We start from the raw sequence: 27,832 nt of genomic DNA, 5'->3' as shown, positions 1-27,832 counted from the left end.
GTGGCCTCAAAATACTCATAGTGAGAAGACTCCTTAGAGAAAAGAGACTCCACCTGAATCTAAGCGATACAAGGATATCCTCTGGTTTTTGTTTGCTCCTTAATTTGTCGTGGGGTTTGTTTGCTTCTGCAAAGTCTTTAAGAAAAAAAATTACAAAAACCAGGTAACAAACACTTCCATTAGCATCCTCAGTTCTTACCTTTGTCTTGTCCCTCATAGAACCTTTTCCCAAAATAGACATTTTTGTCAGTGTTTCTTCCTGTAAGCGCTTTAGAGAATTGCCACGGGGACCCAAAAGTTTTCCCACAAAGTTGAACTGCAAGAAAACAAAAATATTAAGCTCATTAGATTTTTAAGCACAAATGAACACCCAAAATAGAGCATTTTGATGAAACAACTTTTGTTCTAGGTGCAAACAAGTATCAGACCATAAACTACACAGTCATTAAGTACAAATGTCTAGGACACATCAGTGGCTCCATCGGGTAACAACAGAAACACAGAAGTATCTGAACTCAAAGAAGTCATAGTATAAAGAGAACTTTGTATTTATCACATTCGACACTGAGAACAGATGTGCTCAAACTGCAATTCAATTTTCAACAATTGTTACCAGGTACATAAAGCCATAAAAGCAAAGCTGGCAGCAATCTCAGATACAATGCTAAGCAACCGAAGCTCTGAAAAAAAAGATCTTAATTGCCTTATCCTCCCTTGAAGACTTACGAAGTAATACAGCAACTCATTAAGTACACCCTAAACTAAACCACAGAAACAAATAGGGAATTAAATTCAGAGAACATAAGCATATAAATCCAGTCCCAAACCAGAATCAATATTCGAGATCTTCCCAACTACCACTCAAACCCCATTATCACTCAAGTTTAACATAACCAGTTGAGGTTCATAACCGTGGCATTACACGTTTAAGATAACTAGGGAGAAGAAAGTGGTGAGCCACAAAAAGGAAGGAAAAAACCAACCATTTCCAGGCACAGAAAACACCAAAATATACTCCAGGTGCTCTTTCAGCCCAGAAGGTGCCTCAGAGGGAAGGTAGGCTAAAGAAAACAAGTATCAAAAATCGTTCATAAAGGAAAACAAAAAAGGTAGAATCCACCTATTGCCACTTCAATGACACAAAGCTGTATTTATTGGAGCTGGATGTGAAAGTTCTTATGAGCACTGCTCCCTAGAGCGTATTTTCAGCAGTCCACTTGTGTCTATCATGGAATCATTTTGGTTGGAGGAGACCCCCAAGATTGAGTCCAACTGTTAACCTAACTCTGGCACTAAACCATGTCCCTAAGAACCTCATCTATGCACCTTTTAAACACCTCCAGGGATGGTGACTCGCTGCACTGTATTTTGGAAGGTATACAAAATTGGAAGGAGAATTAGGGAAGACCTGAGGATTCACTTAAAGTAGTGAGAACTGTTTTAATCAGAAAAAAAAAAAGATCACAAGAGCTAGGAAATACAAGCTACACTTGGAAGTTGGTATGGAATGCTGTAAACACTTCCTGAAAGTAATAATTTATTCCTGTATTGGATTTATGTGGCAAGGTTTTGGTAGCAGGAGGCTGCAGGGGTGACTTCTGCGAGAAGATGCCAGAAGCTGCTCCCATGTTGGGCAGAGCCGACTCCAGGGTGAAGCTGAGCCCAGCAGTGACACAGCACCGACGTGGTAAGGTATTTAACAAAGGGCAAAACCACCATCAAGTCGAGACAAGTGAGAAAATGTGAGAAAAACAGCCCCGCAGACACCAAGGTCAGCGAAGGAGGGGGAGCAGGTTTTAGTTTTCTTTTATTTCTATCACTATTAGGAACAAAAATAAACACTGCATGCATTTAGAGATCTTCCATTTACAGTACAGTATGCTGGAATTATTTCAGAATGCTGAGTACGCACACTCTGACAGAGTCTAAATTTCTAGCAGTACTCTGAGTTAAAATATTCAGATGAAGTTTTACCCAATTTTTGCATTTAACTATGCAACGCATGGCTCTGAATATCACTTCCTAACTGGGACGAACTACCACCTGGCAATTAAAATACAAACTACAAATCATAACAAATGGAAGTGCATAGCTGCAAGTGAAATGCAATTTGTATGTAATCAAAGTAACTAAAGAGCTTCAGTGCTCAGAGAAAACTTGGGTGCTCCAAAGCACATTTGTTTACTCCAGCTGTATTGTTTAATTAAAGCTGAATAGTTTAATATGTTGTGTATTTCTAAAACTTGACCTACAAAACTTTAATACCGCCAAAAGATGTCGTCTTCTGAAAATCAAAAAAACAAAATCTCTAGCGTTGGAGCTGGACATTGTGGTAGCTACACAAGCAGCTGCACAGATGACATGATCTAGACAACACATTTAATGAACGCGAGAATGTAATAGCTGCATCCTGAGATCCACTGAACTATTCTTTCCTGTGCACTGAGGCTCCAAATATTAGTTTTGACAAGTCCGAAGCATGAGAAGCCTGTGCTGCAAGTCTGAAATTCTGCTGATTTGAAAGCAGAGTACATCTAGATGTAGCTTAAAAACAAGACGAACACTGAAGGTTACTAAAAAAAAATGGCTTACAATGCAGTCCTAACGCCTTTTTGCTCATACATAACAAAGCTAAAAAGCTTTGGGACATTTCAGTTGATTATTCCATAAATAAAAACCCTTTTATGATACTGAATGAATCCTTTCAGTAGAAAACAGATTTACTTTTGAACAAGTACTGGCTTTCGTTTGAACTATTGGTTTCTCCCTTTTACATCAAATTGGAAACACCTGATTAGCCAATGCTTAGTTTGAAATATTTCATATAGAAACACTCAAAAAGCTAACAGCCACTAAGTTATTATCATCATTTACATACTTCTTTATCCCCAACAGTCAAGGAGCAGAAGGCCTCAAACCTAAAGGTACAAAACCATCACACAGTAAGACAAGTTCTCATTAAAAAAAATTAACAAATCCAGCCTATCTCCTGGTGAAACAGAAGCAAATAAGCCTGGCAGACCCAAGTTGGCTCCTCATGTACAAGCTTCGTGGACACTTCCATTCCTAGAATTTATTCGCTCGAGAGCACAAGAACAAAAAACAAATTCAGGTGTAGTATTGACCTTAAGTTTATAAACCATCTCTGGATTAGAGTCACTGGGTAGTAACAGAAAGACACCAGAGCAGCTCCGTGCAAGTCAGATCACGCACATCCACTAACTCTGGCTCAGAATCAGACGCACCAGGGTCACCTCTTCTCTCATCCTTCTCCCTGGTACAGCACGATCACATCCAAACTGCCATAAAAAACCAAAATTCTCCTCAAGCTCACTAGCTCCAGCTTAACATTGTATTAAAGCAACCACGCTGCTTTCCAGCGCAAGGTGGCCTGGAAGCTCTTCTCGTACGTATTGTCTCTACATTAAGACAGCTTCTGATGTCTTATGTAAGAATCAGGATATTATGGATATTGGTATATAAAGCAGGCGATAAATTCCCCAACTCAAAGTTGCTCCTGGGCCAGCTCTGAAGGATACACCCAATAGGTACCTCAAACAAAATTACAGCAAAACACTCAAGGCATCTTCGCAAAACCAGTATCAAGATACAGACTGACAGACAACTGAAGACGGGAAAAGTTGTTATTTCAGCTACAGTTCAGGGCAAATAACACTCCAGCAGGGTTAAATGGTACCCTCTGCAGTCTTACATCATTAGAAAGTATCACCAGATGTGCACTGGTTTAAGCAAAAGGATGTGAGATTTAGGGAGTGGTCTCGTTTCCTAAAATCTCTGATCACTGAAAGCACATTCCCCCATATTTACACCTCTGGTTTACTCTGTGCATAAAGATACACCATGAAGTGCAACTGCTGCTTCTCAGATTCCTCAGATATGAGATTCCATCTCTTGGTGATGGTGTTCACTAGCCCACAAGTATTGGTTAATTATACTGAAAACATGTATTTGTTTCCCTTTCACAGATTATCTTAAACTGCTGTGTAACTACGAAATCTCCAATTGAAAACACGTCCATAGAAAAAAAATATTTATATTCATAGAAACAGAAATAAATGAATCAATAATCAGGTTTTTGCTTGAAAATTGTTTCCTCTAGATATTCATAAATCATCATTTTAAGCAGCATTTCTGCAGATATAGTACAATGGAGATTATGGACATCACTGTGTAACACCCATTTTGTCAGAATCTCCAAATCAAAATATGACTTTAACAGTTATTTGGAGATTTATTTCCTTACCAGATCACTGCTTGAAAATAGTCCCTGAAAACAGTTCTGGAGAAAATAAAGCTACAAACAGCACACAGTGAGACAATGTCTTCATAAGCATTTGATCTACTATATGAATTTCAGCAAAAAAAAGGAATTAATGCCAATGCTACAGAGTTTTAAAACATATATATTACAGGAAGGGGGATATAATAGAAAAAATAATCTTTGTTTATCCCCACCAAGACAAGCCTCCTGAGAATGGTTCATCCAGCTTAAAATACTTAGTGAAAATATAAATGCTTGACCAAATGTTTTCCTGTAAAGCTCTAAGCAAGCTATTCTCTTTAAAGCCATAGAAAGCTTTCTTGGCATATTAGTTTTCTGCAATGGTTCCTCTGTGACAGGGTCACTAGAAAAAAAAAAGTTAAATTAAGATACAGAGCACTTTGTCTTATAGTGACCTGAAATGAGGAAATCTTCAAGATTTTTCTTACTCAAGAAAATAAGGTTTCTACAGAAAGGAAAATAAGTCAAGCATCTACACTGTACCACAAACTACTCTCTCCTTCACACAACACTAATAGGTATTTAAACATTTATTCACAAAAGAAAGCTTGGTCAATTACTATAAAGTTGGTGAAAATTTATTCTTTATATTACGTTTGATGCTTGTTCCTCCATGTCAGAGTTATACAATTACATTTTCTCATTCCTACTCTAAGAAATCCTTAGAACGAAGGTATTATGAACAATTATTTTTTAACTTGTCATGTGATTGAAATAGTAAACCCTTCATAGCTTTATGTAACAACTGCAGATATATTGTATATGACAATGACATTTTAAAATAGATATTTTCACTTTAAATGTTGAGCTAAAAGGCTTAAACATGTACTAGTCCCATAAGTCAGTACCTTTGAGAACATATATTTAAAGTATCACTTCAGGAAACACAACGCAGACCATGTCTTACCAACTTCTGAGATTAACCCAGTATTTAAGTGTAAATTTAAGAGCAATTTGTAAAATGGTAGCCTGTCACAAAACAGAAATAATTGTTCCCATAGCTTTGATCCGTCTCATGGAAAGCCATCATCAATTCCATTTATCACCCATGGAAGCTATTTTTCCTCCAAATTCAGAACACTTGAGTTCATTAAACTGTCAAAGCAAAATCAGATTTCTGAGACTAAACTACTTCATAACACACATTCATTGAAATGTGTGGGAGGGGGGTAACTCCCTCCTGCCTCATTTTGACATATCTAAGCTATTAATACACAACACCTTGCGCACATTCTGGCGTTCCATAGCAGTGTTAGGACAGATGCAGAAAGCCCCTCTACCAGGACAACCACACCGTGACCTTTCAGGCCAGCTCACTTTTTCTGCCTTTAAGTCTGCGCAAATCTGAAGATTATTTTCAAGCATGAAATGCAACAGAAGTACAGGCTTAAGGGTCACATTTTCACACTTGACCTAGACTCGGCTGAGGTATTCAGCTGATCGAATAGCGAAGTGAATTAAATCACGCTGAAATCTGTTACCTAGGCTGACAAGATCTCATTCCACTAACTGCAGTTTAGACATCCAGCATTCACGTGGACTCCCACGTACAGGTAACTTGATTTAGAACTGAGTCCTACCTCAAGAACTTTGCCATTCTCCTATAAGCCCTCCCCTCTCCAATCCTTGCTTGTAGCACATCCCAGTTACAATAGGATTGCAGAGACAGCATTACCAAAGCATATTCAGGCCTCACCTAAATACCTCAAATTAATTTCCATATCACAGCAATTCAGACTTCTCAGAGGAATCTGTACAGCTGGACCAACCTAAAAAATTTATAATGAGATTGTATATAATTGGATTTTGAAAAGACTTGACCGGACCTGCAATCTACAGAAGAGTTTCCACCATGTTTTGTCTTATTGAGACTGTTATCATATCAAGAGATTAAAGTGGTTTTTATTTGTACAGGAGCCTGTAAAGAAAACAAATGAAATGCAGAAATTAAGAAATTCAAATGCACAACCAGCCCCAAGCAGAAACCAAACTGAACTCCTGAGACTTACTATCTTGACAAATTATTTCATAATGCAGTCAAAATTCAGGCTGTCTTGGTTCTTCCATCACTTTCTATCAAGGTCCAGGCATGAAAACAAATGAAAAAACCACCACATTTAGGCCAACTAGCTCTACTATGAGATACTAGGCCTGTTAACATTGTCAAGGTCTGAGCAAGACAACAGGTCCCAGCTGAAGTACATAAACATACAGCACCACAGAAACAGCCAAGAGCTGTTAGGTAGGAGCCAAGTGAAGCACATCAACATAGTGACAACTACTTCTACAGTAAGAGGGAGACCAAGGGAGACCAGAAACTCATAAGGTTTTTTTTCAGGGGGAGCGAAGCAGCCCAAAGAAGTGAAATACCCGCTTTTGAACTTGAAGTCTACCAGATTCTTTTCCAATAGAAACCCAGCTGCTCCGCACCCGCTTTCTGCTGCAGTTCACCTGTCACCTTCCAGGGCCAGCAGAGCTAACGAGGCCGAATTCAGCAGCATTCGGCTTATGAGGACACACCTGACAGGACAGGTAACGTGAGCAGGGGTTACGATCCAGGCCGATGGCATCAGAGCTGGGGCTGCCTGACCCTTGTTGAGGCCATTATGATTTATTCAAGGAGTCAGAGACACATTTTAAAGAGGAAAAGGGCAAAGAAATACTGAAAGGAAATTTAGTTAACCCTATGTGAACAGGGTTAGCGCACTGGTGAGCTGTTTTGGACCAGAGACCTCATTTATCAAATAAATTATGATTGATATTTCATTAATCTTATCGATATACCTAAACAGCAGAGGCACCTTGGTTTGCCAGAGTCATCACTGGCCAATATAAACAAAGGAATAGTTTCTGCTAGCAAAATCACTTTACTATATCATCTTCAGCTACGAAGATGAGGGGTCTGGAGCTCCTTTCTTATGAAGAGACACAGAGAGCTGGGTCTGTTCAGCCTGGAGAAGAGAAGCTGAGAGGGGATCTCATCGATGTTTATCAATATCTCCAGGGTGGGTGTCAAGAGGATGGACCAGACTCCTTTCAGTGGTGCCCAACGATACGATGAGGGGCAATGGGCACAGACTGAAGCAGAGGAGGTTCCGTCTGAATATGAGGAGAAACTTCTTTCCTTTGAGGTGCCAGAGCCCTGGAACAGGCTGCCCAGAGAGGCTGTGGAGTCTCCTTCTCTGGAGACATTCAAACCCACCTGGACACCTTCCTGTGTGATCTGCTCTGGTGACCCTGCTTTAGCAGCTGGGTTGGACTGGATGATCTCCAGAGGTCCCTTCCAACCCCAACTGTTCTGTGATTCTGTGATTTGTAGTTAGTTTAGTTTTCAGATATTAAACCCTGTTAAGGATTTAATAACTTTGCTTTTTTGATGCTGTTTAAAAGCAGAATCATTTATTTGGGGAAGCACTATTCCGTTCATAAATTTGAAACAAACTTAGCTTTTTCTGCACCATTTTCTGGATACTCAAGTTTCCCAGATTTAACCCTAACTGGTACAGCAATGCCAGTTTGGCAGATTTATCATCTATTGCAGTGACTTGGTCAGCTTGAAACTGCAGAGTCTCAGTCCACTAGCACCAAAAAACTACATCTCCTGAAAGACTGGAGGTATCTTTTTGTTCAGCATCTTACACAATAGTGTGGACTGCAGCCACATAAAAGCAGATACCAGTTTGCTAGGAGAACTGCTCTAAATTCAATATTCACATGCAGAAGAGCTTTTTGCACAGATTTCATCCATATTTAAGTCTCAAGTTTCATTCTCAAAGCATTTCTCACCAATCCTGATGAGTAAGAAGGAGAAAATTGCTCAAATCAGAACCAAATCTTCTAACCGTTTCTTTTGTGGAACTATCACTTGGCATCTTCTACAAGTGACACTTTGCACTAATTTGCACTATTTGCGCTAACACTAACACTTCTTGTAGGCAAAGTGGTCTAGAAAACTGCATACATGCACAGAAAATCATGCTACAGAGGCATAAAGCATTTAAGTGAAGCATCGTTTCAGGTTTTATAGGCACCATGTAATACCTTCTGTTTAAGTTCTGCAGAATAAGAATATATAATATGTACACTCTAAATACAAGAAACCAAGGTGACTGGAACAACTTCATATGTACCCCAAGAGACTTCACAAGGCATCCCAAATTTGAGTCCTCCTCTGAATACACCTAACAGGAAGAGGATTAGTCTCCTGAGCAAACATTATGATGCAAAAAGCCTTTGTTCCTTTGTGTAAAAATATTCAAAATTAACGTCACTGCAGACTACTGTACATCAGGATAATGCTCTCACTTTGTCATGTTGAAGCTATGTCACTTTATACAATGTATTTAGATTTATTAGATGTCAGAAATAAAACCACAAGCCTGATCCAAGGAAACAAGTGATACTAAACTGCAGTGACTGCTTGTGGTTTACGGTGGGTATTTTTCAGAGAAATTCAAGACTAACTGTCATAAGTCTGAACTCACACTCACCTCCCAGACTATTCTTCTACAATGAGAAATTTTAATTCCTTTTGACTATATGGAATACTTAATGAGTAAGCTTTAAAATAAATACCCATCTATATCTAATAAAATGGTAGCGTCTCAGAAAAATAGAGCCTCCCTATGTGGGGGTAAAAATATTCTTAAATAGGAAATATCTACGATTTTATTCACTTTGGCAGAAGGGAGTTTTGTGAGAGTAGAGATACCAATATTCTGCTTTCTGTGGAGAAAGTCCTAGTGGAGACATGGGAACTCAACTGGCATGTCTGTTCCACACAGCGGTTGTACTCTGTGCTCTCTGCGTCCTGGTGCTCTAAACAGACACATACAGCATTACATCAAAGCTCTGCCGGGTTATAAGTTCCAGTTTTGTTCCATAGCACATATCAGGCTTTATTCCAGCTCAGATCAAATACTGTCTCCATGAACCAGAACGATTGAGCACACAGCAGAGCACACCTGCACATTAGAAAGATGGCAAAGGCTTTCCTACCAGCTATCCTAAATAGGAATTTCAGTGTTTAGTCCTTTAAAGAAAGTTAACACTACGAAAAGAAGCAGAAGCATCTTCCAAAAGACAGTTTCCCTTTTTAACATCTATTTTGCCTTTCTACCCCTTGAGATCAAGTATCTACATCTCAACATCTATCAGAGAAACATCCCGATCAAACACTGACGATATAACCTTCCCCTATATTTTACCTTCTTATGTTTGTTTGTATATAGTTTTTCCTAGTGATAAAGATGACTTTTAAGTTGGAGATCCAAAGAGGTGCTTACATAAAAATGGCACGCAATCTTGAATTCAGTGAAGCAGTATGCCATGAAATTCGGAACAGCAGTAAAGCAACCCCTGCAAGTTACTATCAGAGACTGAAAAGCAGAATGGCTCAAACATGGTGGCAAAACCAATTCATCCAGCAACAGGAGATGGGACATGAGGTGAATTAGGTGATAAGGTGAATTGCGATTTGCATATCAACGATAAGCTAACAAGCCCCAGACAAAGGCCAGCTGGCCAACACAGGAGGTAGGGGATGTGTTGGACAGCACGTAGCTCTGTCTTCTGATGGGCCCAGCATGGCACTGAAGGAAAAGCCGAGACCCTTCCAGATGGCCCGAGATCCTTCAGGACTTCATCTTTTGCAATCACCCCTCGGTAACGCCTGCACAAAAGACCAAAGATTACACAAGCAGGCAACCCAGAGGGCTATAAAGGCCCACCTTGTGCAAGCACTGGTGATGTCCACACGCCATCCTGAGGACCAGTCCATCCACCATTCTCACCACATGAACTGGACACCAGAGGACACTGCACGTCGCTGGATCTGAGACTACGAACCCCATCATACACAAAGCAGAGGCATAAGGATGGTTAAATCTTTTCTTTCTTTCCTATACTTCTATTCTTTTGCTTTCCTCTTCATAATATAGTAGCATAAGATTCACAGCCCCACGTGTGCCGCAAACTTTTTATGTTTACCAATTCAACCTACAATAACATAAATCCTTCTGCCACCAAATCGTTTGCCAATTGGGCCAAGCTGCAAAATAAAAGCCTTTTGTTTACAGACCTTAAGTACTCTGTGTACTGTTTTCCAGCCAAGGGGACCCACGAACCTGAGTTACCTCTACTCCCCACTCACACCTCCAGGCAGGACGTGACAGTTACCCAGTATAGTCTTTGAGGAAAACCCTGACAGTGTATAAAAAATATATAGAAAAAGTCTTCCTAAAAAAATAAGGGAAGGAATGAAGGAATTCCTTTCTGCCGTGAGCAGAAACAGTCTTGATATCTCTAGTAGGAAGAAAGACATGTCAAACAAGTGGAAAAAAATGCTAATCTGATTTTCATAACATTAAACTTAAAATTTTTAAAAAAAGGACCAAAAGAATAAAGTAACACAGCCTAGTAAATCTTGAATAAATGCTTCCAGGTAGTGATATTTTAATGCAGGATAATACTCGGTAGTAAAGAATTAAGAATTCACGGTGGCTATAGATACCAACAAAACAGTCCCTACCCCTCCAAAATAGACTGTATAATTTAGTAGTGCAGATTTAACTAACTGAAGAATAACAACGGCTGAAACTTAAGAGACTAAGAAGAAAAAAGTTACACAGTCAGTTATTTTAATGGTGCATTTTAAGCTGCACTTCCACGTACAATGAGAAAGTTTCAAAGCTTGGCACCAGGGCCAACTAAAATATATTTCATGCCTTTTACTACTCTGATGTTTCCACTATCCTGAAAACGATTCATTTATCATTTGTTCTCAACATACTACTTTGTGTGACGGGCACCACCTTCCTGTACGTTTATTCCAACAAGAGCCATTTCTACCTTAGAACTTCTATAGAACAGATTGCAGATCAACAACAGTAGATATTGTTAATACTGTTATAAATGTAGCAGTTAAACTACTCAAGATATTAGTGGACTATCTTTTATAAGCACCTAGATTTATCAAGTATGAAAATTTGGCTTACCTTAGGGAATTGCTTCACTGGAATCAAGACTTTTTGTCCCAACTTCATATTTTTATTGATGACTACATCGATATACTTTTCTTCTTCCTTTCTTTCACCTTTTTGGAATTTCTCAATTTCTGTTAAAGGAAAAAAAGTTATTTTCTCAATTTAATATAATAATCTAAAAGAGGAGAATCTTCAAAGTCAGTATGAATTAAAAACTTTAAAGCTAACACTGTATGGCATTATACATATGGCATAATTTGTAATTAATATAGATAATTAGTTACATGGGTCAATGAGGTAAACCATGTTTTGCTTTTTCAGGTTTTTTTTAATACTCATGGTCATATCAGCACTTTGAATTAGCATTGCAAGCATTTTAAACGCTAACTTTTAGCTTAATCCTTAGCATAAATTTACATTTTATAAGGTTCAAGCATGAAAAACTGTTCTCAGATACCATTATTCATTTTTAAATTCAAAAACTTACAGCATAGTTTAATACTTGACTATTTTATTCCTCTATACTATAAACAGAGTGTACAGCTAATCGTGGTTGTCTACAGTGCACTTATGAGCAAATGTCAAATCGATCTTTCAAAATTTCAGGAATGTAACTGAGGCACGTAGATCATACCCAAAAAAATCTAAGATTTAGTGTTATACTAATAACAAAATGATTAGGAAGGAGATTTAGAAGTTCAAACCCAGGCTGCATGACTCATTCCAGGGATACACACAAAACTGATCCTTGATTCTAAGTCTCTAAATATTGACTCTCCAGTGTGCTTACGAAATATTGCAGATTTCATTTCACTGGTGGGAAACCATGAGCATAAAAGGAGCCTAAAAATGAAGCACAGCCTGAAGCCTTTGCTGGACTGGAGTCCCACATGCTGTGTTCAGCGTGTTAGCACAGGACATACCAAAATTCAATCAATTTCAGAAGTGGAATAAGAGTTCTTCTGTGGACATGTAGCATTTGTCCTCCATAATAATCTTCAAATACCTTGTTAGTTTTTTCACAACAAGAAACAGCCTTCTCTCGACTTGACCAGAACAAGTTAGTGACATTTATGAAGAGCTTGAAGATTTAGTGGGAATGCGAACTTATGCCAATAGACAACAGTAACAACTTTGGAGTACCAAGAAACTGATCAAAAATATAGAAAAAAGCATCCTCTGGGTACACTTTAAAGGACAATTTAGTAAGAAATTACTTCCAATGAAAAAAAGGAGTAGTAAATCAATACATTTCTTACTACTGAAAAAAAATCCATGCACCATTAGCAGCTTTTTTTAATGAATACCAGCCCATTCCCATTTACCAGAAATGAAGATATTAACATCTTTCCCAATAACTGAAACTCCAGTCTTTTACGCAAGTTTTCACCTCACTAGTGCAGAGCAGGGAATAAATACAATTGCATTTTTTCAACTAGTGTTCAGTGACTGAAGAAAAAATCTCCAAATCCCTCAGCCCACATGCTGGCAACAACTACCAAGGAACGTATTTTAACAGCTGAATCCCAGTAAAAATGGAATTCACGAGTTCTTTGTAGACAACTTTATGGAGTAGAGAATTATAGGCAATCAAATAGACGTATAGTTACATTAAAATTCATTTCCAGATGAAATTAAGACAAACATTATAGGGCATGACGTTCCCGCTTGGAAAGCAGGTGACTGGGATGTTTCAGAAGTCGAAGTTTCTGAATAACACATTGAGAATTAAGAGTCTGGTACCATCACAACACTCAAATCAAGTAAATTACTTTTAAACACCCCTGCTTTGTGATACAAGGGTAGTTATAAAACTGTTTTCTCTTGGAAAATAAGACTAGATACTTGAAGGTTTGTATGTTTTAAGAGCAGAAAACAGAAACATGACACTGATTTTTAATGCTGCTGTTGGTATACACTATTAACAGTCTAAATACTCAAAGCTTGAAACTATGCAATGAGAAGTATGTTGCTCTTTAGCAGCATTCTACACCAAGCAGTATCGAATATTCAAGTTGTAACAAAAATACGTCATTTTTTTAATGACTGAAGCAAATGCAGTTACAACAAAATGTAATGTGACTCCATTTAGTATTGGTTTTAGATGTTAAAACTAGAATTTGTTCAGAAAAATCAGAAAAGCACAGTTCAACTCCATTTAAGATTAAAATAATGCACCGTGCTGTAGTATTTTGCAACAGATCAGTGCACCAAAGGTTCCTGGTAGTTAGATTGATAGAGGATCTTTAGGAGTTTTCAGTAGCTATCATCACTGTTAAAGTAAAGGGTTTTTTTTTACTGAAGTAATCCAAACTTACAAAATAAATGTACTTGTAACATCAAGTCCCACCATGTTTTTATGAACTGGTAAAGTTAGAAAGTTGTTTTCTCCTGTTGAGTCACGTACTATTGTACACAACTGCAAAACACGGCACGCACTGCAATCCTGCTGCCCACCTAAAAACTTAATTTCATCAAAATTTCTTTTCTAGATGCAGTAAGAAATTTTAAATTAGAACCACAAGTTTGAGTGAACAGTGGTTTCATGACCTTAGAAATTGCCAAGAAATACTACACCTAAAAATGAGTTTCGTTTCAAGGAACATTCAGATGTCTCAAATGGACTTGTCAAGGTTAAAATGCACTTGAAGAGTTAAGAGCAGCGTTCTAACAATATCTCAGTAACATTCCTCAGATAAGCCAGCTGCACAAATTCCTTAAAAGATCAATACACTGGGTTTGGTATTTCCCAAATATTTTAGCTTACGTAAGTTTTTGAATTTGGTATTTGAAGGACTTGACTGCAACAACTTGATTATTGCTAGATACACTCAATTCTATAGTATTTTGAGTGACTTACTACAAACAAAAAATTAAAAGGTCATAGAACTTTCTTGCTCTGGTAATCACTCAACTTGAAGTGACCGAAGCAAATATTAAAAGAAATCCATTTATTACTGTGAAGATCAGTTCCCACCCCACAAATAGCTACATACTTTTCAACCATTTTAAGAGCCACCATTTCCTTATTTATCCCAACTTCCACTGTTTAATCAACTTGCCATTTGCTCAAAGAAGCTACTAAAACCTAGAAGAAGCTGCCAATTAACTCTTAGCAAAATGGATCACAATTTTCCCCATTTGTTTCGAAGTCAAGTGACTTGTTTTTCTTCTAATAACCAGCCACGTAGCACTATAAAATAGAATATTTTTTCCTATTATGGTCCAAAGTTAATCAAACTGACTTAAGACTTTATGCATATTCACTGCTATCGTAAGCTCTTTGTTTTGAATGAACAATGTCAAGGCCACTGAATTACTGAAAATTTATCTTGCATTGAGACCACATTTTACCTCAGATTTGTTTTTTCTTGTTATTTCATTCCACTCGAATCTGAGTATGAAATAAAGTTAAGCATTAGAATTTTACCCATAACTGCACAGCTCGTTTGGTATCTATCACATACATCAAGCTTTAGATAATTAGGGAAAAATCATGCCAAATCACACGGGAAATCCAATCAGATTTTCAAGGTCAAATGGATAGGAAGATTTGCTTTGTCTTAATCCTCAGATTACATTCAGTACTGCTTCACTATACAAAGCTGTGACATTTCCTAGATCAGAAGTAGTAAATAAACATGTGATTAAAGCTTCCCATAATGCTAGAGATTAAAATCCCATGTTCTCTGACCAAGGATGCAGCTAATGCAACAGTCCAGGAATTTAACTGGATGAAGTAATAACTGCATGGATTTTCTTTATATTTAATCATAGCAGAGAGGTCTAAGCAATGATTACTCCTCAGTTAATTCACCAAATAATGTTGCTAGATACATCAGATAATGACAAAGTAGAATTGTTCCACATTAATCTTTAGGTAGAATTAATCTTCCTGTGGCAGAATTACAAACCAGGATTCCAGCTCCTGGTCCTAAGCCAATATAAATACTTGAGTGCAGTGTAGAACAAAGTAATGCTCTGTATTTTTCTGTAGTAAATCAAAATAATCAATGTAAGATCAAATATCAAACTCAAAGTAAAGAAAAATATTTACTGCATTTGTCCTTACTGCAAACTTTCCAAAATACAAGACCAGGAGAAACAGGAATCAGGTAAAATTGTCTGCAAAGCCTTAAGAAACATTCTATTATTTTTCCTTACATTCAGAATTCTTATCAGACACCCTATTAAATCCAAATCATTTCATACTTTTTTTTTTTCGACTTCAGATGGAAGAACAAGTGAAGAATCCAAGGCTCAAATTCTAGTACATCCAAGTGACTGTGGCTTCAGAAAACCCAGGAGATTGACAGAACTGCACTGCAATTTCACTAAAAAAAGCTTCTATATTAATTTTGAAAATGAAAATATTGTAAGAATAGCATTATCCTTTATAATGACTCTTAAATAATGCTTAACTGAAATAGACCAAAGAGGTCTTGGAAATTACTAACACTAAACAACAGCAGCAGTATATTTTGTTTTATTTGGACAATTCCTATTTTATTAGCTCATAGCTAAGATAAACACTAAAATTTAGACCGAGAACTACTGGCGCATGCACCAACAACAATAGTTTTTCTTCAGTAAATTCTCAAAACTTCATAGCTGACTTTAAAAAAAACAAAACAAAAAAACCCAGAAAAACACACACAAAAACCAAACAAACAAAAAACCACACCAAAAAAACCCCAAATAAACAAAAAACCACAAACAAACAAAAATATACCATCTCCAGTTCAGAAAGCTCTTTAAGTGAAATTGAAGCTGTGGAAGTATCTTCATAAACTTTCCCTGTCCTTTTACTTCTTGAACAAAAACTCTCCTATTGACCATTGCTGGTGCTACAAGACTGAACTAAATGGATATTCTGAGCTGACACCAAGTACGATTCCTTACGATTTCACACCAGGAAACAATCAAAATAATACTACAAAAGAAAAGGCTTTGGCTTATCAGTTCGCATTTTATAAAGATCTCCTTTAAGGAACATAAAGCAACTTTCCAACGGAGAAGGAAGGTGACTGCAAGTCAGTTGTAGCAGAATTTCAGAACAAAAATAGTTTTTTCCTTAACAGAGGAAAAAACCATGGACAGTATCAGTTCAGTTTCCTCAGACATCATACAATCCTTCCAGTTCAGAGTATCAGTAAATACTTCTGAAATAGACTTTGGGATTAAAACATTACTATTATACAATGTGGAAAATTCTCCAGCATTCTATACTGTTTAACATTTGAAAATTTTCGTTGTGCCAAAATCCATATTGTATCTCAGAAAACATGTTTTAAGCACACCTATTCTGAAAATACTGGCAGTGAGAACTTCTGCAATGAAGCCAAATCATAGAAATTCTGGTAGGCTGGATGTAGATTTAATGCTCACAGTTCATGACCTGTTCTGCTAAATCCAAAGTAACATAGGATGATGAACCCAGTGATAGTTCTAATTTTGATGATTTTCATGACAGCTTAATCTCTGTTAGCATAATGAAACGGTTTCAACTGCGCTTCAGATTACACATCTCAAACAGGACTCCATTATTTCCTCTCCCGCTGATGGGGCAATTAAAAGCCATCTAAAACAGGACCTCTCCAACAAATATTTCTTGTGTTCTCACCTGAAAATAGTACTGCACAACATGAACTTGAACTACAATCAACACACAACGGCTTTCTGAAATAAACCCCCTGGATTTCCTGAAGGCAGCCCCTAAGAGACCTAGAACTCCCTCGCCCTGTCCTTTTGATCAGTGTGAAGCTGGATGATCCTCCCAATTTTTGCACTAAACAGAAGAGGTAAACAGCCTTCTGCTCTTGAGCATCTTAGAACGTGTCTAGCATAGCCTAGTTAGCTTAGAAGCAGTTTCTCTGCGTATGTATTCACAAGAGATGCAGAATTCCTCAGTTTGAATCTTATGTAGCATCCCAATCCCCCATTAAAAAAAAAAAAAGACAATTAGCAGCAACCGAACATTTTCTGTTGTAATTAAATCCTTGGACATATACCCCTTTTTCCACCCACAAGACTGTTCCAAAGTAAACAGTGATTAGCATATCTTCACGAAAAAGGCAAATCAGAATGAAAGTAATCAAGCAAATAAAACAAACATAGCCTCAAAAATTCTAAAATAAGTTAAATATATGTGCAGTGGCTACATCTAGATCCATCCTGAGTGGGTCTAAAAGACTTGGATGAAAAATGCAACAAAATTGTCCATTTTTAAAGCAGCTGCTCTACTACTCTATCCATCCTCATCCCTCTATGAACTTCAGAAAACTTCGCCTATCCTCGGCCACCATTTTGGTACTTTAAAAAAATCCTTTTTAAAATCACAAGTTTAGCCTTCACAGTACACCCTAATTCTGAATTGGCATAATAAGTAATCCATTAAGAGCACAAACTGTGCATATGAAATATAAATTTGTTTCAACAAATGAACATTACAATAGCTGAATTCAGAAAAACTGTCTTTTATGAGCTACCTTAATTTTGTAGAAGCAACTGACAATGACTCTAATTTGAATTTACAATAAAATGAGTGGTTCATGCTAGAATGATGTCTACAACATTCAGCATACTCAAATTAATAATAATACCCCTGTTAAAGGACTTAAACCAATCTTTATTTAAATAACATTCACAGGCATCTTCAGTTATATTTTAGAGTCTAAGTACTACTGTCTGCACTGATCTGAAAATGCATTTCAGTCACCAATATGACAAATATTTTGAATAGGCCTTTTTATTTCAGCAATTCAAAACTAATTGAACACCTATTACCTTCACATCAAAAATGACTACACTAAAATCTGTTCAGACTGATTAATATTAGCACTAAAGTAGAAAGCACCACAGTAGAAACTGTCAAAAGTAACATCTAAGATTAACAAATGTTCAGTCAGTCTTGCCCAGGAAAAATACAAGATGTAAACATAGATATCAGTCCCTTATACCCACCCAACTCCACTGAAAATTACTATTTATCTTATTGTGAAGAGAGATTCTGAACTTAAAGCGCTAACATGATTCACTTACTATTGACAGTCATTTTCTTTAAACTTGAATATTTGTACATCAACAGGGTCAGGAATCTACTAACTGCAAGAATGTCAATTCATTTGGTCCATAACTTAAAAATAAAATCCGAAAGCAACATATATATGTGGAAAAACAGTACCCAGTGTCCTATAGCCAAGTACTTCAAACCTGGATGCTTCATCCTGTCAGGATGAAAACATTTGACTTCTCTGTTCCTCCCTGCTTCAGGAACACCAAACATTACTGCCTAAATATTGGGAAAGGCATTGGCTTTTGTCCTGCTTTGAGCAGGAGACTGGACCTTCAGAGGTTTCTGAACCCTTCAGGCATCCTATAATTCTTCCTATAACAAGGTGTCCAAAAAGGGACCCATGCTGTCTTGTATTGACCTACTGGATCTACTGAGCAATAGCCATAGGTAATACCGTTCTCTTTCTGCAAATACTTTTTTGTGCTTCTGTATGACAGCACAAGTAGCCCCCAAGCCCCAAAGGCAAAGCTCTGGAAGCCCTCGAAACTATTTTGATGGTATGGCAGGAACAAAAGGGAGCAGTTAGTATCAAGTAAAGTAGTTCCCTCAAAAAGCAGCAGATCCAAACATGACAATTGGCAGTAAGGATATAAAGCTACTTTGGACTCAGATTTTAAATGTAAATCTATGACCTTATTTCAGAGAAGGATCCAACACACGGATCGTCTTATACCCCCTGGGATATAGGGCTTAGACAAAATGAAGTTCATATTTTGTATCAAGAGCCCTTACAAAAGGTGTTTCATCTTTCATTTATATGCACGAACACGAACAGGTAGCCCTTGCACAAGATTTAACTTGTCGTCTTAGAATCATAGAACAGTTGGGGTTGGAAGGGACCTTCAAAGCTCATCTAGTCCAACCGCCCTGCCATGAGCAGGGACATCTTCACCCAGATCAGGTTGCTCAGAGCCCCATCCAGCCTGGCCTGGGATGTCTCCAGGGATGGGGCATCCACCACCTCTCTGGGCAACCTGGGACAGGGTTTCACCACCCTCACTGTATAAAACTTGTTCCTCATGTCCAGCCTGAATCTCCTCTCCTTTAGTTTAAAACCGTCACCTCTTGTCCTGTCATAACAGACTCTGTCGCCATCTTTCTTATTGGTCCTTTTAAAGTACTGAAAGGCCACAATAAGGTCTCCCTGGAGCCTTCTCTTCTCCAGGCTGCACAACCCCAACTCTCTCAGCCTGTCCTCACAGCAGAGCTGTTCCATTCATCTGATCATTTCTGTGGCCTCCTCTGGCCCCTCTCCAACAGGTCCATGTCTTTTCTGTACTGAGGTCTCCAGAGCTGGACACAGGACTCCAGGTGGGGTCTCACCAGAGCAGAGGGGCAGAATCACCTCCCTCGACCTGCTGGTCACACTCCTTTTGATGCAGCCCAAGATCCAATTGGCCTTCTGGGCTCCAAGCACACTTTGTCAGCTCATGTCTAATCTTTCATCCACCAGTACCCTCAAGTCCTTCTCGGCAGGGCTGCTCTCAATCCCTTCATCCCCCAGCCTGTATTGATATGGGGGTTGCCCTGACCCAGGTGCAGGACCTTGCACTTGGCCTTGTTGAACCTCATGAGGTTCACGTAGCCCCATTTCTCAAGCTTGTCCAGGTCCGTCTGAATGGCGTTCCATCCCTCAGGCATGTCAGCTGCACCACTCAGCTTGGTGTCACCTGAAAACCTGCTGAGGACGCACTTGATCCCACCATGTCATTGATGAAGACGTTAAACAGTACTGGTCCTAGTATGGACCCCTGAGGGACACCACTTGTCACTGGTGTCCATCCAGACATTGTGCCATTGACTACTATTCTCTGGGTGTGACCATCCAGCCAGTTCCTCATCCACCAAACAGTCCACCCATCAAATCCATACCTCTCCAGTTTAGAGAGAAGATGTTGTGAGGGACCATGTCAAAGGCTCTACAGAAGTCCAGATAGATGATATCCATAGCCCTTCCTTTGTCCACTGATGTATTTACTCCATCATAGAAAGCCAGTAGGTTGGTCAGGCAGGACTTGTCCTTGGTGAAGCCGTGCTGGCTGTTTTGAATCACCTCTCTGTACCTTAGCAGAGCTTCTAGGAGGATCCGTTCCATGATCTTCCCAGGCACAGAGGTGAGGCTGACAGGCTGGTAGTTCCTCGCGTTCTCCTTTCTACCCTTGTAAAAAATGGGTGCGATGTTTCCCTTTTTCTAGTCATGAGGAACTTCACCTGTCATGATTTCTCAGATATCATGGAGAGTGGCTTGGCAACTACATCTTGGTGAGTCATCAAGAAGGGTCTATAACCTTTCTTCCTTATTATGTACACAGCACTATTCAATAAACTTTCTGCAATTCATTTAACAACTTTCACAAGAAAAAGCATAATTCAGTTCTCATTCAGAAAATGGATAGAAGCCACAGCTCTTAATGCATATATCACATTTTAAACTATTGCCAAGTTGAAACACAAGCCATAGCACATCCAGTTATCGAACTCTAAAGCAGACATACTGAAGCACTACTGAACACCACATTTAAAGCCTTTTAGGCACTGGCAAAGATAGTACAGTCTAAAAATCTGCTGAGAGACTCAAACAAGCCACACTTAATACAGTAAGATACCTACACTACCAAAACACATCTTAATAGGGTATCTTCCAACCCCACATTTTGTATAACTGTTTCCATAGCATTATGCAAGATTTATGTAGCCATCAGCAAGAAAGAGTAGTGTCATCTTCCCCTACTTCTCTAAAAATCATTTTTAGCAACTCTAGAGCTTTGCCAGCACCCTCTATCCCAAATGACAGAAGGCCAGGGTTCAGCCTCACACTCTGGCAACTCTTAAATCAGTAACATGTCATATCCTATTGGTAAACCCCAATAAAACACAATTCACACCTATAAGTCATAATTTACTTGAAATGATTACCAAACCAGATATTTCATGAAACATCCAGAAGTGCTGAGGGAGCTGGCTGATGTCACTGACAGGCCACTCTGTTTTTGAAAGGTCATGGTCATCGTGGAACATTCTTGACAACTGAACCAAACCCAACTATCAGTCTTCAAGGGCAAGGAGGAAGATCCAGGGAACAGGATGGCAAGACTCACTCTGGTCCCTTGGAAAGTGATGCAGTAAACAGCCCTGGACAATCACTCCCAAGCATATGAAGGACAAGCTGATTGTGAGTAGTCTGCATGGATTTATGACAGGGAAGTCACACCATACCAAACTAAGAACTTTCATCAATACGAGTACAGATGAGACAAAAGCAGCTGATGTTGTCCATCTCATCTGTACTAGGGCTTTTGATACTGCCTCCCATCCCACCCCCATGCAAACTGATGAGATACAGGGTAGAGAAGTGGACAGCTAAGTGGACCGAAAACTGACCTGCTGCCTTGAAGGTTTGTGATTATTGGCATGACAACCAGTCCAGCTGGGGACCAGACACTAGTGGTGTACTCCAAGGGTCACTACCATTCAACATCTTCAAAGACCTGGATTGATCATAGAATCATAGAATGTCCCAAGTTCAAAGGGACCCACAAGGATCATCGAGTCCAACTCCTGTCCCTGCACAGGACAACCCCACAGGTCACACCGTGTGTCTGAAGACGTCGTCCAGTCTCTTCTTGAACACTGTCAGGTTGGGGCTGTGACACCTCCCTGGGGAGCCTGTTCCAGTGTCCAGCACCCTCTGGGGGAAGAACCTTTTCCTCATGTCCAACCTAAACCTCCCCGGCACATCTTCCTGCCATTCCCTTGAGTTCTGTCATTGGTCACTAAAGAGAAGAGCTCAGCACCTGCTCCTCCTCCTCCCCTTGTGAGGAAGCGGTAACCGTGATGAGGTCTCCTCTCAGCCTCCTCTTCTCCAGGCTGAACAAACCAAGTGACCTTAGCCGCTCCTCATACAGCTTCCTCTCCAAACCCTTCAACAACTTCGTAGCCTCTTCTGGACACCCTCCAGTAGCTTTATATCTTTTTTACCCTATGTCCCCAGCCCTGCACACAGCGCTCCAGGTGAGGCCGCCCCAGCGCAGAGCAGAGCGGGACAATCCCCTCCCTGCCCGGCTGGATGCACCAGGACACGGTGCAGCTTCAGCAAATTTACAGATAACAGAAAACCGGGAGAGGTGGTTCAAACACCAGAGGGTTGTGATGACACTCAAATACCTTGGAGAGCTGGAGAAACAAGCAAACAGGAATGACATTTAGTTCAAAGGGAATTCTGCCAAGTCCTGTACCTGTGGAGGAATAACCCCATGGCCCAGAACATACTGGCAACTGAACAGCAGAAAGCAGCTTTGCAGAAAAGGACCTGGGAGTCCTAACAAGCTGATCACGAGCCAGGAACACATGCTTGTGAAGGCCACCATCATCCTGGGCTGCACCAAAACAGCACTGCCAGCACTTTGAAGGCGGTGATCCTTCCTCTCTGCTCAGCACTGGTGCAGGTTTCAGCAAGCTACTTGTTTGATTTCTGTCGTTTTTGCAGAAGAGTTCTGAAAGGGTTTTTTTTTTTAATGGAAAGATTTGTTCCATCTTTGGTAATTTTAAGGAATACTAGTTCTAGTAAATTCTGTGCCCACCTCAAGATTTATTTCTCATGAAATAGCCCAGAAAGCCATGTTTTGTTACCTGAGAGCATGTTAGACATTCATGTTACATCATAGAATGACACATGCTCAAACAATCCAGAAAAATGGATTTGGACAGATCTGGAGGACAGCAGTTCATGGTTCCCCCCCTCCACAGCCCCACCACCATTACTCTGCTCTGCATGGCTGGGAGTGTGCACGTTCTTCCAAACTTACACATCTCTTGCCATGGTTTCCCAGAACACCATGCTGTCTAAAATACATTTCTGTCTGATAAAAACTAATTGTTCATACTTTGCAGTGTTAGGAAAAGGAACAGAGATGAGGCTATCACAAGTACCTGTAACGCATCTAAATTAGAATCATAGAATCATTTCAGCTGGATCTCTCAGGATCATCGAGTACAACCATAACCCAACTCTGGCACTAAACCATGTCCCTAAGAACCTCATCTAAACACCTTTTCAACACCTCCAGGGATGGTCACTCAACCACTTCCCTGGGCAGCCTGTTCCCACTCCTGACAAACCTTTCCATGAAGAATTTCTTCCTAATATCCAACCTGAACCTCCCCTGGCGCAACTTGAGGCCATTTTCTCTTATCCTATCACTTGTTACTTGGGAGAAGAGACCAAACCCCTCCATGCTCCAAGCTCTTTTCAGGCAGTTGCAGACAGCGATAAGGTCTCCCCTCAGCCTCCTTTTGTCTATTCCTACATTTAATTCAGTGAAACTCAGAGTTAGCAACTGACATTGTCAGGACTTGGGAAACTCACACTCACTGGATCCAACATAACTATTACCAGCAACTGTAATCTCACTCTTACTACAGAAATTGAGAAAAAACATCTATAAATTCTCTGACATTACACTGGTCAAGTGAACTAGGAAAGCAGATGCTCCCACTGCTTTAGAGCCTGTAAAAGATCAGCTATTGAAACAGTATATCCTCGAGTTATGTCTATATGTACCTGTGTTGACTCAACCTACTGTTCCTAAATTTCTCAGCTTGAAGATTCTACCACAAATTTCCCAGTCATTTGATGTAAACTGCTCCAAAATTCCTGAGATTTCATGTCTGCAACTTTGTTTATTGAACCACAAACTATTTATGTGTAAGTAACATATGAAAAAGTAAACTTGTACAGAAAGAACATGAAATCAAGTGAATGCAAAGGGACATATCACTGTGGATGGGTTGTACTTCAATCCATAAAACAAAGATACAGCTCAAGAAATTGAAAAATGCTTTCAGAATACTCCTGAAAAAAAGGTAAGCCAAAGATCCTAAAGCATTTGTATATTCTGGTCCACAGATGTACATAACAAGCCTATGGCTGTTAGCTGGTGCATGTAAAAAGAGGACTAAGTCCAGTGCACCACTTAATTACTTCAACACACTTCTGTATCTAGTGGAGTGCCTCAAGGGTCAGTACTGGGACCAGTACTGTTCAATATATTCATCAACGACTTGGATGGGGAAACTGAGTGCACTATCAGCAGGTTTGCTGATGACACCAAGCTGGGAGAGGTGGCTGACACACCAGAGGGCTGTGCTGCCATCCAGCGAGATCTGGACAGGCTAGAGAGTTGGGCAGGGAAAAATTTAATGAAATATAACAAGGGCAAGTGCAGAGTCTTGCATCTGGGCAGGAACAACCCCAGGTTCCAGTATAGGTTGGGGAATGACCTATTAGAGAGCAGTGTAGGGGAAAGGGACCTGGGGGTCCTGGTGGACAGCAGGATGACCATGAGCCAGCACTGGGCCCTTGTGGCCAAGAAGGCCAATGGCATCCTGGGGTGGATTAGAAGGGGGGTGGTTAGTAGGTCCAGAGAGGTTCTCCTTCCCCTCTACTCTGCCCTGGTGAGACCTCATCTGGAATATTGTGTCCAGTTCTGGGCCCCTCAGTTCCAGAAGGACAGGGAACTGCTGGAGAGAGTCCAGCGCAGGGCCACAAAGATGCTGAAGGGAGTGGAGCATCTCCCTTATGAGGAAAGGCTGAGGGAGCTGGGGCTCTTGAGCTTGGAGGAGACTGAGGGGAGACCTCATTCATGTTTATAAATATGTAAAGGGTGAGTGTCACGAGGATGGAGCCAGGCTCTTCTCGGTGACAGCCAATGATAGGACAAGGGGCAGTGGGTACAAACTGGAACACAAGAGGTTCCACTTAAATTTGAGAAGAAACTTCACAGTGAGGGTGACAGACACTGGAACAGGCTGCCCAGGAGGTTGTGGATTCTCCTTCTCTGGAGACATTCAAAACCCGCCTGGACACCTTCCTGTGTAACCTCATCTGGGTGTTCCTGCTCCAGCAGGAGGATTGGACTGGATGAGCTTTCGAGGTCCCTTCCAGTCCCTGACATTCTGTGATTCTGCGACTCTAATCCTTCAGAAGGCCATTACTGCCACTGCCAGCAGACAAAAGCAGCAAAACACTACTTTAGATACAATTATTGTAGGCAGTACTTTTATTTTATTATTTTTGATCCATTACAGTCCTTGGCTACAGTAACACAGCTTGGCAGGAGAAACATACAAAGGCAGCTTGTACATCAACTGCCTGATGGGAAAGTGCAGCTTAAAAATCGTGTGGAAATTTGATGTCAGTATAAATTGAATGTTAAAAATTAACTTGAATGCTAAGAGTTTTTAACTAGCAGAGGGATAACATTAATTACTCTCTTCCAAATGCTCAATAGCAGGTGAATCCCAAATATTTTCCATGTATGAAGATACACCGAATTAAGTAGATTGCTACCACATCCAATTGCTTCCAAATATTATTCTATTCAACTTATTCTCATAAAAGCAGTTGAATCACTTCATGGAATTTTAGATTAAGATCAGACTTCCCTAGAAGTGTCATAAACCTTGAAATTCCAGCTCATGGACTCTTTCCAACCGCAACTCAGAAGGGAAGGAACCAGCATCTCTGCCAACAGACCAGTTTCTCCAGGAAAAAGTGAGATCCAAGTCTGCAATAAGCCTGTTCTCTGGAGGACCATGTGCTTATCCATGTAGTACCTTCACTGAAGAAAGTAGTCTTCCAACTCTTACAGCATCTGTTGGATAAAGTTTCTTTAACTTGTATTTCTAGCATTCACTTAATAGAACATTAACCAATTTTCCAGATTTAAGAAAAAATGAAACAGACATTCATAATTTATACCTGCATAAGTCTCTCCAATAATTAGCACGTCAGCAACCTTTTGCTGAAACATAACCGGTAAGTAAACAAAATATACTACAATTTTAGTAGCATTTACAGTATGGCTCTACATGCTATAGGAAAATTTATTTAAAGAAAGTGTCTTTGTGTTTAGCTTAGGTAGAACTAAACAGTTCCTTCTGAATAAAGTCATATTTCAGGTTAGTGAAATTGTTTATAAAAAGGCATCTTCAGTAAAAAGTATTTTTAAAAACCCAAGGCCAAGTTTCTTTCCAATAGACATGGTTAAGTTATAGCTGTAAGAAGCAGAATACCAGCATGATGTTCCATGCCACTACTCAGCAGCCAAGATACTGTAAATTCTGTAGTCTTACAGATTTCTTTCAAAGACAGTTCAAAGTCAAGTGCTTACGTGGAAGTAGAAAATGTGATGCCTTGGTTCTACTGCAGTTTCAGAAGCCACATTACTTGTGTACTTATGTGATGAATTTTATGTATGTTAATAGTTTTAACCCAGCTGATTTCAAAATCCCAGCTTTCACTAGACACTACGATTTTTTCCCCAGTGATGACTGTGTCCATTATGAATTTTCTTGTGGTAGCAAATCCTATATTTAATAGTTTAAACAGCAGATTTTGGTACATCTCTATATATTTTACATAAAATAATGAACTTCTAGAAGTGTCACATGCACAAAGCAGCTGATACTTTAAAGCGCAGAGGAACAATTCACAGCTAGGGAACTGCATCTACGTTCAAGCCAAAGCTGAACCAGGCACATTAAGATATGAGCAGCACTGGGAAAATGCAGAAGCCTGTCCCCCACTTGCCTTCATAATCCCATATATTCAAATTTCTGCTCCTTCATCACTTCTGTCAGCCAAGAAACAAGAAGTGCAAGTGCCAAGAACCTGAAGTGCCATTACTTCTTGGTTCAGTGATGTTTAAATTGCTTCTATATGAGAAAAGAAATTTTGATGCTCCAGTTTCTAAAAGGATAGCATCAAGTTACCTTCTAGGTGTGGTAGAGGACAAGGGGATGAGTTTAAAAAAAACAAAACACCAAAAACACAGCTGCCTAAGAAATTCAGGGTCTTGGTGCTCAAAAGATGAAGGATAGCTGAGACAGCAATAACCACTTAATATGGCAGATTGTTCTATTACTCCTTGCTACCAGAGAAACAAAGCATAAAAGTGCATTTGGGAAGAAAGAGACCAAAATGGTCACACTGGGTGCTCATGGTCCCATGAATAAGTCTTCCTGAAGACTTCACATGCATATTAACTTTCAAATCTCAGTCCCCTGCTCCTCATTCACTGATTTTAGAGCAAGCGCAGGAAGGACTTGCCTAGTTAAAGTAGAATAACCACCTAAAATGCTGGTATGCGCTGCTTCGTATAAAGCTAAGAAATAAAGGTGCTTAACTGAACAAGATCCGACTATTCACTAATAATAAACCAAGAAAGAACATTGAACAAGGGAGAAGTTAAATTCTTCATCAAGCCATCAGAAGACATACAGCCACAAATATCTCTACCGAATTTTACATGAGGGTTTAAAGATTCAGCATGTCACATAGCAAGAAAATACCAGAAATGCTAGAATTAATCTTTGCTGGACATAAGTGGAAGTACATTTCCAGGATCGCTCTTTTTTGTAGTATCCCTTTCTGAAGTAAGGCACAAGTAATTTAGCAGGTTACTATGCCAA

At 39.5% G+C, this 27,832-nt stretch overlaps 1 protein-coding gene across 3 annotated transcripts in view; it reads right to left on the bottom strand.

The window, feature by feature from the left end:
• Window positions 1-27,832, bottom strand: part of KHDRBS3 (KH RNA binding domain containing, signal transduction associated 3) — a 93,353-nt gene that overhangs the window by 53,498 nt on the left and 12,023 nt on the right. For all 3 annotated transcript variants that reach the window (XR_010605790.1, XM_065628883.1, XM_065628884.1), the window contains exons 2-3: window positions 11,299-11,417; window positions 200-316 (exon numbers count right to left, since the gene is read on the bottom strand). Coding sequence is in view for 2 of the 3 variants with exons in the window: in XM_065628883.1 (XP_065484955.1) it covers window positions 200-316; window positions 11,299-11,417 (236 nt within the window). In the remaining variant the exon portion in view is untranslated. The remainder of the gene's footprint in view (window positions 1-199; window positions 317-11,298; window positions 11,418-27,832) is intronic.

The sequence above is a fragment of the Caloenas nicobarica genome, chromosome 2, assembly GCF_036013445.1.
Source record: "Caloenas nicobarica isolate bCalNic1 chromosome 2, bCalNic1.hap1, whole genome shotgun sequence".
Taxonomy (NCBI): Eukaryota; Metazoa; Chordata; class Aves; order Columbiformes; family Columbidae; genus Caloenas; species Caloenas nicobarica.
The sequence above is the reverse complement of the archived record's forward strand: the minus strand, read 5'-3'. Positions and strand labels throughout refer to the sequence as shown.